This window comes from Ceraceosorus guamensis, assembly GCF_003144195.1.
Source record: "Ceraceosorus guamensis strain MCA 4658 unplaced genomic scaffold IE81scaffold_20, whole genome shotgun sequence".
NCBI classification, from domain to species: domain Eukaryota; kingdom Fungi; phylum Basidiomycota; class Exobasidiomycetes; order Ceraceosorales; family Ceraceosoraceae; genus Ceraceosorus; species Ceraceosorus guamensis.
In genome coordinates, this window is record NW_020290015.1 from 227655 (window position 1) to 240004 (window position 12350).

The following is a 12350-nucleotide window of genomic DNA, read 5'->3' on the forward strand; positions in this document are numbered from 1 at the left end:
AGTGTCTATGTTGTAGCCACGATGTCTCCTGAAGACATCCGCGGAGGCCGCTTTCTGCCTATACAATTGCCCAAGTCTCGAGTCTCGTTTGCGATTCGTGATTGCGATTGCGATTGCTACGCGGGTGTCGAGTGAACGTGTCGATGTTTCTCCCCGAGACCGATAGCGGGCGTGCGTTCGACACACTCGTGATTCGCGATCTCAATCAAGAATCGATTCCGAATAAGCCACCCCATGAATTTCGGCACAAGGAGCCGCCTGACCGCGTGGCTGAGCGGCTAGCTGTTCCAATTAACACTTTTGTGACAGAGTGGTAATGAGAAATCAAGCAGTCAAGTCACGGCGCTGGTTATGAGACTTGCTGTGATCGAGGATGGAAAGGCTGATGCGTGCTGCTTATTGCAGCTATAAGCAAGCAAGCAAGCAAGCAAGCAAGCAATCAGAGCATCCATCTCGGACCGAATCCGATGACGAAGACGTTTCAAGCGCAGCTGCATGGGCTACCTAGAGTCATCGGTCTGGTATGGGTCGGCTTACCCGGTACTCCCTCGAAGCTCAACGAGATGCTGCTGGTGAGCACGTGTCGTGTATCAAGTTTTGTTCATCACACGTCGGTCGCACCCTTCAGACCACCCACCTCTCACGATGACGTTCTCCCGAATGGTTCGCAGGGTGTAGGGGTACGCTGCAACCAGGGAGCGGCGGCAAGGAGGAGCACGTCATCTTCGTCCTCACTCTTACTCGTGACTCACGACTGTGCTGGAATCTACTTCCTGCAACAGTGTATCTTGGAGCACCGCTAGCATGCATTCCCAGTAAAAAACCGCGCGCACGGACTTCTCGCAACTTGCTTTGTGGCAGGCCCATGCAGCCATGCATGCACGGGATAGTCATGCCGTTCGTAAAGTTGGTCAAACAGGATGCGTGGCTGCGATGGAATGAGTCGAATCTCGATTGTCGTGCACACCTTCGGCATCCTCGATCACCTTCGCGATTTGCTTGATATATGATGTCTTCTCTATCCATCTTCACATGACGCTCATCTAAGGTCATATGGACTCTTGACTGTGACGCAACGAGACGTGGATGACTCGTCGGGTGGCCTCTCGAGATCGAGAGTGCCAACCTGGAAGATGGACTCCATTCGTGATTGAGCGCGATTCGGGGTGACGGCCGGAGCATGCAGTGATGACATAGCTCTCAGACTGATGATGCCCGCCCCTCCCGCAGCTTGCTCGCCTCTACCCCGGTTCTCTATGAATGGCGCTCTTTCGTGGCAGAACCTCGCAGCTGCAAGGAATGCGCGGTACGCGTGTCCGTGGGCCAACGTGGGCAAGCAAGCTTGAGTGCGCCACCATTCTTGTGGTCCGTCAAGGATGAATCAAAGACGAAGGCGTGCCTTCGCAGCCTTGCTCCTTCGTCGAGCTGTCAGCTCGCTCCCTGGTCTGGCTCGATCATGTGTACGGCAAGCTTTGGGCGGCACACCTGCCTGGTGGTGTGCAGGACTCAAAACTGAGCTCAGAGCTCCACCCGAAGTAAAGACGCATAAAGCTCTCCGGCATCTCTGAAGCGTCCGTACCTCAGCGCAAAATGTCGACACTCCACGATGCATGCCAGGTCCACTTCGCTGTCCTCGTCGGTATTTTGTCCATAGGCGCCATCACCGTTCGGGAGGATATCGTGGCTCATCAAAGCCCTGATGAACCTGCACAGCTTTTGTTGTTGGCGCACAAGTCTAGCCGTCAGCGAGCGTGCTGATGCAAAGTACGATGGTGCGCTTGACAGCGCTGCACTCACTCTGCTGACAACTTCTCCTACGCGCTCCTGGTCCATCTCGCGTTTTTCTTCGGCTTGCTCCACGTGCGCTATGACGCTCGCCAGCCAGCCGCCCAGCGCGATCGTTTTGCTCAGTCGCTTCAGTGTCATCGTGACCTTTTGCTCGTTTTGACTAATCGACATCTTTACTTCGGACGTGAGCAAGCGCATGAATAGGTCCAGGGAACGCAAGCTCGGCTCTAATTTTGCCAGCCCAATAAGATGAGGAATCGCTTTTGCGGCTGATTGAAGGGAGGTGATGAGCCGGACGACCAGCGATGGTTGATTGTGCGACGCAATGGAGCACATTTCCGCTGGTTGGATCAGATCGGACATGTCACGCAAGGCTGTGATCATGAGAGTCAAGCTCTGCGATACGAGCGAGCGAGGCGTGAGCGATGGGTCGGAATGTGGGAGATGCATCCAAACAGAGCTGCTCACCCGCGTCTCGCCAAGATTCAATGCCCTTGTCCGAGCAGCAGAAATCAGAGCGATTGCCTCTTCTTGCTTGCCACTAGCATCTTGTCTTTGAGACGATCTTCGCTCGGCTTTCTCAATCAAAGTGAGAGCAGAAGATTGGCCGAGTCGGGACAGTGTGGCGGCATCAGCTCCGAGTATCCCGTCGATGACGACGCTGACAGACGGATGTCGTCCGCTGACAGAGCGAGCTCTAGCGGCGAGCAAGGTCGCGAAAGGATGCAGTTGTGTGGGAGCTGCGCTGTATGGCCGATGTAGGAGCCAGGCAATCGTGACCATGAGAGCTGCGGGCAGGTGAGCATCGCCTGCACGTGTCGTGTCATTATGTAGCCTGTCTGTCAGACCGTCAAGCAAGCTGAGAAGGCTCAAACGAGCGTACAGATCGTGCGCATAGCTGGGAAGTTCGAGCGAGCAGAGCTCTTCCTTCCCCTGACCATGATGCAGGATGACTTGGCGAGCTGTCGCCGACCATGCCTCTAGTGACGGAGGAAAAGTTGACCGGATGGAACCGGGGCTGGAGCTACTGGCTGCAGCCATTCCAGCACCTTTGTGGGAGGCAGAGTCTTGGGAGACTTTAGGCCACGTTGGACCTTCTGCGAGTCGTGAGAGTGACATGTCAGGTGGGAAGAGTGAGTGTCAGCCTCCCGACTCGAGTCGCTGCTTCGCGTGCCAGCCCTTTTGTTTGTGTGCAGGCCTGCCTGGGTGCTCAACATTCCCTTCCGTTCCGCAACGGAGCAAAAAGTTCGCGCTGCGCCAGCTCTCAAGCCTGGACACGTGACACAGCAAAGCGTGAACGCTGCTGCACGCGCGATCAGACCTCGCTATTGTGGCCGCCGTCTTGCCTCCTTTGAGCGTCCACCTGGCTGCCCTTGCACCCATGACTTGCGAACACCATCCGCTCCCATATCAATCAACCCACTCGATCCATATTGGAATCTTGTATCGCGCTGTCACAGAGCTACCCCAACGCTGCCATTGCTTGTGCGCAATGGGAGTCATTCGAGGTCCCAGCTTGGCGCCCGTCGCAGGGTCCTCTGCCACCGCCTCAACCTCCAAATCTGCTGCAACGTCTAGCGCTGCTTCCACTGCCCAGTCGACTTACAACGATGCTGCATACGCCTACGCTTCCTTGACGTTTCAAGAAGTGCTGGAAGACTTGTCCTCGCGATTCATCGTCAATCTGCCCGCAGAGGAGCTGAGCTCCATCGAGAGGATCTGTTTCCAGGTCGAACAGGCGTGAGTGGGCGCTGAGAAATGACGGAAAGGGAGGTAGCGCTGCAGCGCATGCTGGTTCAGAGACACGGTGCTTTCATGAGCGCAGATGCATACCGGAAAGCACGCCGAGACTGAGAGTGCCTGATTGCTATCGCCACGCCTGCATAGCCATTGGTTCTACGAAGACTTTTTGCGACCTATCAATCCCTCGCTACCCTCGCAAGGCCTGCGACGCTTCAGCGGTTCTCTGCTGCAGGCCTCTGCGCAGACCGTGCCTTTGATTCAGCAGTACACCTCGGGTGGTGCTCTGGATGCCGTCTTTGACGATTTCATGAGGTACAAGACGAGGGTGCCGGTCTGCGGCATTGTTCTCCTCAACACGACGTGGGACAAGGCGAGTGTTCACTTGTGGGCGCGCGCTACATAATCTGTCGGAGCTGATGTGATACGTCTCCTTCTGTAATGCCGTAGTGCTTGCTGGTCAAGGGCTGGAAGTCATCATCCGCTTGGGGCTTCCCCAAAGGCAAGATCAACCAATCGGAATCGGAACGAGATTGCGCTGTCAGGGAAATGCTGGAAGAGACGGGCTTCAATTGCGATGAGCTGCTGCCCGGCAACAGCGCCGAGTACATGGAACTCACTATGCGAGAGCAAAGAATCAGACTTTACATTGTTCCAGGAATCGAGGAGGAGACGAGATTCGAGACTCTGACTAGAAAGGAGATCTCAGTGAGTGCCGCATAGCAGGCTTCAACAGCAGCGTGACAAGGTCGTTTGCACGGCATGGTTCGCCAAACCTTTGTGCGAGGTGCACAACAGCTAACGTTCTAGCTCGACTCCTGTGACGCCCACGCAGAAAATCGCGTGGTTCAAGCTCTCGGATTTGCCGACGTGGAAGAAGCAGAAGGAGCCTGCCGCAGGACTCGGTGGCAAATTCTACCTCATTTCGCCTTTCGTAGGCAAGCTGAGAGCGTGGATTCAGGATCACAAGCACGCTTCCGTGGGCGGGGCAAAGACCGACCCGCTCGTGGAGAGCGAAAGAGTGGGCACACCCACCGCGCCCAGGGCCCACCGGCCGCCAGCAGGAGCGCCGACAGGGCCTCGCGCGCATAGGAACGGCAAGGGCAACTCGCCGGCGACGATGAGAGATAGCATGGAGGAAAAAGCCGTGATGCGCTTGGATCCTAGCTTGCTCTTTGGAGATGCTAGTCAAAGCGCTACTCCTGCCTCCACCAACCCCCCCACAGGTCAGGTCATTTCTTCGAATGGTACTGGACCAAGGCAAGACGGAGGCCTGCTTGCTTTGCTCGGTGTGGCGCCGCCTCAGTACGATGTCAGTGCCAGCACTCGTGAACAGGGCAGCGGCCCTGGCTGTGGTGTGATAGGCAAAGGAGTGGATATGATCAATGCTGCAGGTGATCAGAGAGGCCGCGAACTGCTCGATCTTTTGCGCGCTGACAGCGGTGCATCGGGTCATGAGACGCGGACTCAGCCAGGAGCGCCCGCTCAGGAGCTCGACGAGCGGGAGCAAGGCACGCAAGCGCTGCTCGCCGCCCTCAATCTGGGCCCTTCTACAGAGGCTGGACAGAATGCAGCAGCGCCAGCGCCACCCCCAACAACCCCTCCATCGAGTGAAACTGTCCGACGGCACCGCGCCGAACCCTCGGCGCTGCTGGCCCTACTGCGAGGAGAAATCCCCCAGAGCCGGACGGACACGGGTCTTGCGACACCGCAACCAAATGTGCCAGCTGACCAAGCATCTGGAGGGAATAGCACAGCTACACCTCTACCTGCACCACGAGCTCAAAACACAGCGCATGCTCAAAGCCTCCTCAATATGATCGCAGCCAAGGGCTCCTTCTCTTTGCCGGGTCCGTCAGGCTTAAGCGATGCACGTGCAGAACAACCCGTCTCTCCTTATCCCGACAGCGTGCATCGACAGTTGGAGCATGCAGCCCCTTTTGGCCAGGCAGCATCGAATCAAGAAGAAGCCGCACGGGCAGTCAAGAGAGAAGCTCTGCTTGCTCGGCTTGTGCAACCTGCAACCTCACAGGTACAAAGCCACTCCCAGTCAGCTGGTTATCACACTGCACTGCCGTCGGAAATGCAAAGCCCTGCTGCGCCAGACTTGGACCTTTCGAGCGTCGATCCCGCGCTGCTTGCCAAAGCTCTCGGACTCCCATGGCCTCTACCGCCGCACCTCGCAGGCGTCAGTCCACAAGAAGCTCATGAGGGCCATGTTGTACAGACGCCAACCAAAGCTGCGCCGACACAAGCCAGGAACCCCGTCTCGCCACACGTCCAAGAGGCGAGCAACTGGCTGGCTTCGCTGCAGGCTCAAGCGGCGCGACAAGCGCCTCAGAGTCAGACCGATCAGCCTTCGTCGATTTTGCACGAAAGCACGCCGACGCACCAGCTCCATCCTCAGATGTTGCCACCTTTGCCTCCTCCGCCCCATATCGCTCAGCTGCAAGCCTCACTCCCAATGAAGGAAGCGCATACGCATGGAGCGGATTCTCGGAGCGCCCTTCTCCAAGGACCACCGCAACACCTTCTCTCGCCGCACCACGGCTCAGCATTGCCGAATGCGATTCATGTACCGCCTCAACGTCAGCCCCCTCTGTCCGCTAGAGGAGGAGCTCAAGCTCAAGGCGTCGGAGAATTTAGATTTCCTGCGCCTGGTAGTCTGAGCGAGGGCCCAAAGTCGGTCGATGCGCCGAAGGCTCTGAGCCCCTCTGCTGCACGTCGGCGACAGTCGGTTAGTGGAGGAGCCAGCGGTTTGCTGGCGTTGCTCAACGGAGGCTCGAATGCCTCTCCTTCAACATCGCACTCTCCCTCTGCTCCTCATGCACCAGCAACAGCGACATCACACTTGCCCTTGCATCTGTCTTCTCCCTATCGATACCCACAGCCGCCACCGGTTGCGCCGCAATGGTATAATGGAGCGCCGCCTCCGCCTCCTCTTTCATCGCATCCTCAACCTCCACCTGCGCCTTGGCACAATCCTCCGCCTCCAGCCCAGGCAATGCTACCGCCTTTCGGGTTTCCTCCTGGAACGCAGCCACCTCCGGTCTACGCCATCAACAGCCAGCCCGCTCCACCTGGCCAGCCTGACTTCGGCGCATCTTTTGCTGGTCAACCTCCAAGGACGCACGGCTAGCTGTCTCACCTTGCCGACATGGGCGCGCGGCTCGCTAGTCCTCGCTTCTTGCTGATCATGCTGTCATGGGACACAAATGGGCATCGTTCAAGGTCTGCACACGTGGAGTGATTCACTGTTAACCGAACAAATGCGGGCATCAACGAATGAAGGATGAGCAGATGTGAGCCATGGGTTGGGCGTGTGTGGTAGGCTGGATGATTGAGAGAGAGACACGAGGGATGTTGTCCGGGCAGGAGCCAAGCAGGGCGGGCGTATATGAATCATGAAGGAGTCAAATGAGCGAGTAGTTCGGTACAGAGAGAGCGACCGATGATCAGGAAGATCACTGGAATCATACTTTCGTGCCGTTTGCCTGCGCCTGAGTCGAGGTTGTCCGGGCAGAAGACGTCTTGCTCTTGGCGGCGGCAGCAGCAGCAGCGGCCATCTTTCTCTTCTTCTTGAGCATAGCTGAAGTGCAAAGGGCGGAGAAAGAGTGAAGCTAGGTCAGCCGGAAACGTTCTCCCAGCTTGTTGATGGATAGAAGGAATAGCACTCACCGGTCGCGACCGCACTCCTGACGCCTTCTACGATTTCCCTGCTCTGCTCCACATACTCGTGATCTTCTAGTCTCTGTCTTTTGCCGTTCTCGTTGCTTCCGTGCATCTGCGTCTGCCTTTCAGCAGGTCCAGCAGAAGATCCTTCGCCTCGATCGCGGCGCTTGCCATCTGCACCCTCATCCGACCCCAAAGGTGACGATGCGCCGCCTTCCAGCTCGTCGCCGTCCTCAACCAATCGCTTGGCTGCCTCGACGAAATCGGCCTCCCCTTTCGGCTTGCGACCCAACATCTTCTCCAACTTTGCATACTTTTTCGCCTGCGCTTCGTTGAGAGCTGCTTCGCGAGCTGGAGCTTCGGCAATATACGCAGCCAGCCTAGCGATGAGAGTAATTCCGAGGAGAGGTTGATGAGCATGCCTGGGTCCGGACGCATACAGGCAGGGTGTCCCCCGAACGAGCACGCTAAGACTCACTGCTTGGCCTGCTTCATCGTGCTGAGACGTCTACCATTCAGATCCCTGCATGAGTCCGTATTCTGGTCTTTGCCTTTGGCGCTCATCTTGCCACCCTGCGCTCGGAGCATACTCCCAAATCCACCTTTGCCACCCCTCAAGCGCGATCTCACTTCGAGCTCTACATGGCTCGCCCTGTCATTCGTGTCTCTTTTGACAAAGGAAGACAGCGAGCGATATGGACATGGTGATAGACCATCCAGAGTCGTGAGACGAAGAGTGCAAGTCTTGAAACAAGCGTTCAGAGAAAGCGAAAGATCGCCTAGCGTGAGATGAGCTGGGAGAGAAAGACTAAGTGTGGATGGAAGAGGAGCAAAGGTGCGCAGCAACACGGAGACGTTGCTGCTCTGCGACGCAGACTCAAAGCCGCAGCCTAGACTTTGAGACGGCATTATCGAGCTGGTCGCAAAGTTGAGTGTCGTTGCTGCCATGTTGCGCAAGTTGAAATGTCGAGAGGTGTAGGTACGGGCTGGTGGCGTTCGAGCGACCAGTGGGTCCTGGCTAATGCTTGCTTTCCGGAGCGTTGGCGACTCAAGATAGATGTTCGACGGTGGTGTGCTGCAAACCTGCTTGCGTGCGGCTGAGGTCCAATGCGAAGCTGATGATGAGTAAGCGCTACTTGTGCGAAAGAGTGGTGGCCGCCAAGCAACCGATCTGCTTCACAATCGCTTGGTGATGGATGATCGAGATGATAGCATGCGCACGCATGCGTGCACCCTTTGCGGAGCGCGCGTCGCTTCCGGCCGAGAAATCACCGTGCGTGAGTCTACCCAATAATCAAGAAATGACGAATTGTGCCCCTGCGCGCGCCTCCACGCTCGCTCAAAAAAGTGGGAAGCTGTTGCTATAGCTACGGCAGAAGACTCTTCTTGGCTCGCAACTTGCTCTCCGCCAACGACGACAGCCACAACTCAAACAATCAACTTTACTCGTCTCGGAACAACTGCCTTGGCCTCGCCCGCATACATTCGAGCTCACTGATCGTCGACTGGCCGCTCGTGCAGCTTGTCTGCAGCACCTTTGATTCCAAGCATTCACCCCGCTCTACCTCACGCTCGCGCGATGGGTCGATATGCTGTGTTGGTGACCGGTCCAGCGGGCAGCGGCAAATCGACCCTATGCACTTCCCTCTTGACGCACGCCCAAACCACGGGTAGAAATTTACACCTGTTCAATCTGGATCCTGCAGCCGAAAACTTCGAATTCAAACCCACCGTGGACATCAGAGATCTGATCGGATTAGAAGATGTCATGGAGGAGATGCAATTGGGGCCTAATGGAGGGCTGGTGTATTGCTTCGAGTAGGTCCCTTGTGAGGATAAAAGCTGGGCTGGAATCAGCATCTCATGGACTGTTCGCTGCCCACGTCACCAGATACTTGCTAGAGAATCTCGACTGGCTGGACGAGCAGCTGGGTGCCTTTGAGGATGATTACCTCATCATCGATTGTCCAGGTGAGCCCTCTTCTACGCCGCATAGCGTGGCATCCGTACGCATTCCCACCATTCTGAACCTTTTCTGCACGCGCGCTCGCCGCAGGTCAAATCGAATTGTACACGCACACGCCTCTCATGACGCGCTTGTTGACAACGCTGCAGCAGACCTACCAATTCCGCCTATGCTCCCTCTACCTCGTCGAGTCCAATTTTATCGACGACGTCAACAAATTCTTTGCAGGAACGTTGAGCGCTATGAGCAGCATGATCAACCTGGACTGCAGTCACATCAATGTCATGAGCAAAATGGATTTGGTCAAGAGGGGAGAGACCGCTCAGAGGACCAAAGGCGGCAAGAACAAGAGGGAGCTTGACAGGTGAGAGAGGAGCGTTCATGTACAAGTGTCGGATCCAGAAGGACACGCGCTGTAGCATACACGCAGCTCATCATTCTGAGGATGACCTTCCGTGGCAGATATCTCGACCCCGATCCTCTACTTCTCATGGAAGAAGCCAACGCCTCATCCAATCCCAAGTTTCATGCCTTGAACGAGGCGATAGTTCAGTTGGTGCGTTGGGCTTGTCGTTGACCAGATACCTTCATGGGCACATTGCCTCATACCTACCCCATTCCCCCAACACGTCAGATCGACGACTTTTCGATGGTCTCCTTTATGCCGTTGGACGCGACAGACGAAGACTCCGTGGGCTCGCTCCTCAGTCACATCGATCACGCGATGCAGTACGGGGAAGACGAGGTGAGTCGACGCACAAGTGAGCAGCGTCACTGGTACAGCGCCGAGCCCGCTTTGGTCCCTTCCTTGCACCCTCGCAGGAACCCAAGGAGCCAAAGGATATGGACATGGGCGATTTCGAGGATGCGTGAGCTACAACAGCGTCGCACTTCAGACCTCTTGCCGCGTCGTCCACAGGATGAGCGCGTCTGGCTCGAAATTATAGCGGCGCGCGTGCCGGCTCTCGACGTCTTGGCAACGATCCATGATCTGCAAGGCTGCCAAACTCGTCAAGGGCGTGGGAATGCGGCGAACCCGAAGCAACACGTGTTGCTCTCAACAACTTGCTCGCGCGTTGCAGTATCGCATCAAGACGGGCAGGAACGCGTCTCTCGTCGAGGCTTCATCTGGCACTCGAGCACAGCTTACCAGGTGGCTGGGGCAACCCTACTCTGCATTCGTGTACCAACAGCCTCGACTCAAAACCCTTGCTCAGCATCGACGAGTGACATCATGTAGAACACCACGCAATCACCACACGCTCTAGACACCCCACATCACCTGCGGTGGCACGCGCACGTTTTCGACTACGCAAAGAATCATTGCGATTGAGTTTGCCTTGAGGTCGGATGAAGTAGCGTGGCATAGGTGGATCGGCTCTAGATTGCGCAGAGCGTTCGAGAACGTCTATTGCGTCAAGACTTGAGTTTGCATTTACTGCGAAGGTGATGGGATGATAAAGGTGTCAGATGCTGATACTGTATGGAGGCTGTGCGATCCTGCCGCCGAGCAAGAAGAGCTGCGCAGAGCTTGTCTGCAGAAGTCACGGGTCCAAACTCACGTCAAAGAGACCGAAGCCCATCTGGAAAATCAGGCACACGAGGCAAGTGGGAAGAATTTCGAGGTGAGCCAGACTGGAAGCGCCTGTCCATAGCTTTCCTCTTGAGCACTCACGTCGTCATCAGATTCCTCCTTCTCCTCCTCCTTGGCAGGCGCGGCCTCAGCGGCGGCAGGAGCAGCCTCCGCGGCAGCAGCTGCTGGGGCAGCAGCGGCAAACGCCGAGGGGTCGGCGAGGTAGGCCTTGGCCTGATTGTAGTCGAGGGCAGAGAACAAACAGTCAGCTTAGCTCAGCGCTAGACTGCGTGGAGGCGTCGCATCAATCCCCCCCTGAGATGTACACGTCGCAAACACCCTATCATATCCATAACTTGTCTGGTCCTCGGCCTGTCGGCCACTCCGAATTTTCAGTGTACTCAAGAAATCCTTTAGGAAGGCTGTGTGTGTCTCTCCGTGTCTTTCCCTCGAGTCCTTTCGTTTGCCTCCAACTCACCTGGGCAGATCCCTCAAACTCGTAGTCAGTTGCAAGCGACACGGCGAGCAGGTTCTTGTACGCGTTGACCAGGGAGTGGCTGACCGACACGATGGTGGGGTAGTTCAGAGCCAAAGAGATGGCTGCGATCTGAGTGATACCCTGGGCAAACCTGTCGGTGAGCGTCTTCTCCTCAACGTCCAGAACACTCGAGTCGAAAATGGCTCCGTTGTCGTAGATCTGCACAACCGTCATTCCGTAGGTGAAGGGAGAGATGTTGAGCATGTTGAGCAGGGTGGCCTCGGAAGAGCCAACACGTGTTCCACCCTCGACGACCTTCACGTCAGACACGATTTCGATGGTACCACGAGCAATCTTGGTAGGGATACCAAGAGCCTGGAAGAAAGAGGTCTTGCCTGGTTCCATACCAGTGTTGCCGGCAGGGACGAAGACATCGGCGGGTGCGTAGGCACCAGCACGTGCAGGAGCAGCCACACGGTTGGCCAGGATGGAGGTACGAACATCCTTGAGATCTCCAGAGGTGAAGACGAAACCAATGTTTCCCTTGACGTGGGGAGCAAGCTTCTCGAGCTCGGGACGCTCGCTGACGATGAGACGCAGAGCTCTGCGAACCATAGTGTTCTTGCCCATCAGCACAGTCGCCTTTCCACGCAGAGACTGGCGAATCTGAGACATTTGGGACGATCCGACGTTGTCGACATTGACGATGAAGATGGAGGGGTACTTCTCCAGGTACTCGTTGAGGCGAACGAACCAGGCCTCCTTGCTGTCGCGAGAGACGCCCATGGTTGCTGTCGGTTGGTCAGGTGGGATAAAAGTTGTTTCGAGCTGCGAGACGAAGAGCCACCAGTGAACGCGGACCGGCGGATCAAAGGAGATTAAGGCTCTTCAAGGTTGTGCTTTGTTCAGTATGGTGGTGGTTCGCTGCACCCAAGCTGCTGATCTGCGCTCAGAACTGCACACCGCGCCAAACCTTCCCGTGAGTGCGCGGCAAGTGCGCTGCGGTGCCGGCCTCACGCAGTGCCCTGGCGCGAAGCGCGACTCCACCGAAGGCAAGCCACGTGGTCAGCGACGCGCGAAGATCAATCAAACGGCATGCGTATCACGCTTCGCGCCTATAGCGTGCAGCTTGT

The 12350-nt window shown here is 56.6% G+C and overlaps 6 protein-coding genes across 6 annotated transcripts; 2 read left to right on the forward strand and 4 right to left on the reverse strand.

Annotated features, from left to right (window-relative positions):
• Nucleotides 1–430: 430 nt before the first annotated feature.
• On the reverse strand, nt 431–1386 carry IE81DRAFT_90551 (hypothetical protein). Its single transcript, XM_025517734.1, has one exon. The coding sequence runs from the start codon at nt 1180–1182 to the stop codon at nt 625–627; it is 558 nt and encodes a 185-aa protein (XP_025370578.1). The 5' UTR covers nt 1183–1386; the 3' UTR covers nt 431–624.
• Nucleotides 1387–1518: 132 nt separating this feature from the next.
• On the reverse strand, nt 1519–2907 carry IE81DRAFT_346621 (hypothetical protein; the record flags this gene model as incomplete). The annotated part of the gene is made up of 3 exons (XM_025516057.1): nt 1519–1713; nt 1798–2184; nt 2257–2907. 3 exons carry the CDS (start codon nt 2905–2907, stop codon nt 1519–1521), a joined length of 1233 nt encoding a protein of 410 aa, XP_025370579.1.
• Nucleotides 2908–3280: 373 nt separating this feature from the next.
• On the forward strand, nt 3281–4465 carry IE81DRAFT_288680 (DCP2-domain-containing protein; the record flags this gene model as incomplete). The annotated part of the gene is made up of 4 exons (XM_025511781.1): nt 3281–3528; nt 3676–3907; nt 3979–4236; nt 4364–4465. Coding segments are annotated over 4 exons (840 nt in total), but the record flags the coding sequence as incomplete, so codon positions are not given.
• A 2279-nt stretch (nt 4466–6744) lies between these two features.
• Nucleotides 6745–8383, reverse strand: IE81DRAFT_322494 (hypothetical protein). Its single transcript, XM_025513657.1, has 3 exons — nt 7679–8383; nt 7207–7580; nt 6745–7117 (listed from the first exon to the last, which is right to left on the reverse strand). Exons 1-3 carry the CDS (start codon nt 8146–8148, stop codon nt 7002–7004), a joined length of 960 nt encoding a protein of 319 aa, XP_025370581.1. The 5' UTR covers nt 8149–8383; the 3' UTR covers nt 6745–7001.
• A 396-nt stretch (nt 8384–8779) lies between these two features.
• IE81DRAFT_312239 (GPN-loop GTPase 3) lies at nt 8780–10480 on the forward strand (the record flags this gene model as incomplete). The annotated part of the gene is made up of 6 exons (XM_025512452.1): nt 8780–9018; nt 9092–9171; nt 9257–9530; nt 9629–9722; nt 9801–9911; nt 9989–10480. The coding sequence occupies 6 exons, from the start codon at nt 8780–8782 to the stop codon at nt 10037–10039; spliced, it is 849 nt and encodes a 282-aa protein (XP_025370582.1). The 3' UTR covers nt 10040–10480.
• A 62-nt stretch (nt 10481–10542) lies between these two features.
• On the reverse strand, nt 10543–12153 carry IE81DRAFT_300697 (60S acidic ribosomal protein P0). Its single transcript, XM_025512220.1, has 3 exons — nt 11218–12153; nt 10842–10973; nt 10543–10749 (listed from the first exon to the last, which is right to left on the reverse strand). Exons 1-3 carry the CDS (start codon nt 12001–12003, stop codon nt 10711–10713), a joined length of 957 nt encoding a protein of 318 aa, XP_025370583.1. The 5' UTR covers nt 12004–12153; the 3' UTR covers nt 10543–10710.
• Nucleotides 12154–12350: the final 197 nt, after the last annotated feature.

What these genes read in the sequence shown, in the direction of transcription:
- IE81DRAFT_322494 (XM_025513657.1), bottom strand. Translation starts at nt 8,148, where the DNA reads ATGGCAGCAACGACACTCAACTTTGCGACCAGCTCGATAATGCCGTCT. An exon ending in ACGATGAAGCAGGCCAAGCA is followed by an intron (nt 7,581 to 7,678) that starts GTGAGTCTTAGC and finishes TCTCATCGCTAG; the next exon opens with GCTGGCTGCGTATATTGCCG. An exon ending in CAGGAGTGCGGTCGCGACCG is followed by an intron (nt 7,118 to 7,206) that starts GTGAGTGCTATT and finishes TTTGCACTTCAG; the next exon opens with CTATGCTCAAGAAGAAGAGA.
- IE81DRAFT_300697 (XM_025512220.1), bottom strand. Translation starts at nt 12,003, where the DNA reads ATGGGCGTCTCTCGCGACAGCAAGGAGGCCTGGTTCGTTCGCCTCAAC. An exon ending in AGTTTGAGGGATCTGCCCAG is followed by an intron (nt 10,974 to 11,217) that starts GTGAGTTGGAGG and finishes GACTACAATCAG; the next exon opens with GCCAAGGCCTACCTCGCCGA. An exon ending in AGGAGGAATCTGATGACGAC is followed by an intron (nt 10,750 to 10,841) that starts GTGAGTGCTCAA and finishes CTGATTTTCCAG; the next exon opens with ATGGGCTTCGGTCTCTTTGA.
- IE81DRAFT_90551 (XM_025517734.1), bottom strand. Translation starts at nt 1,182, where the DNA reads ATGCTCCGGCCGTCACCCCGAATCGCGCTCAATCACGAATGGAGTCCA.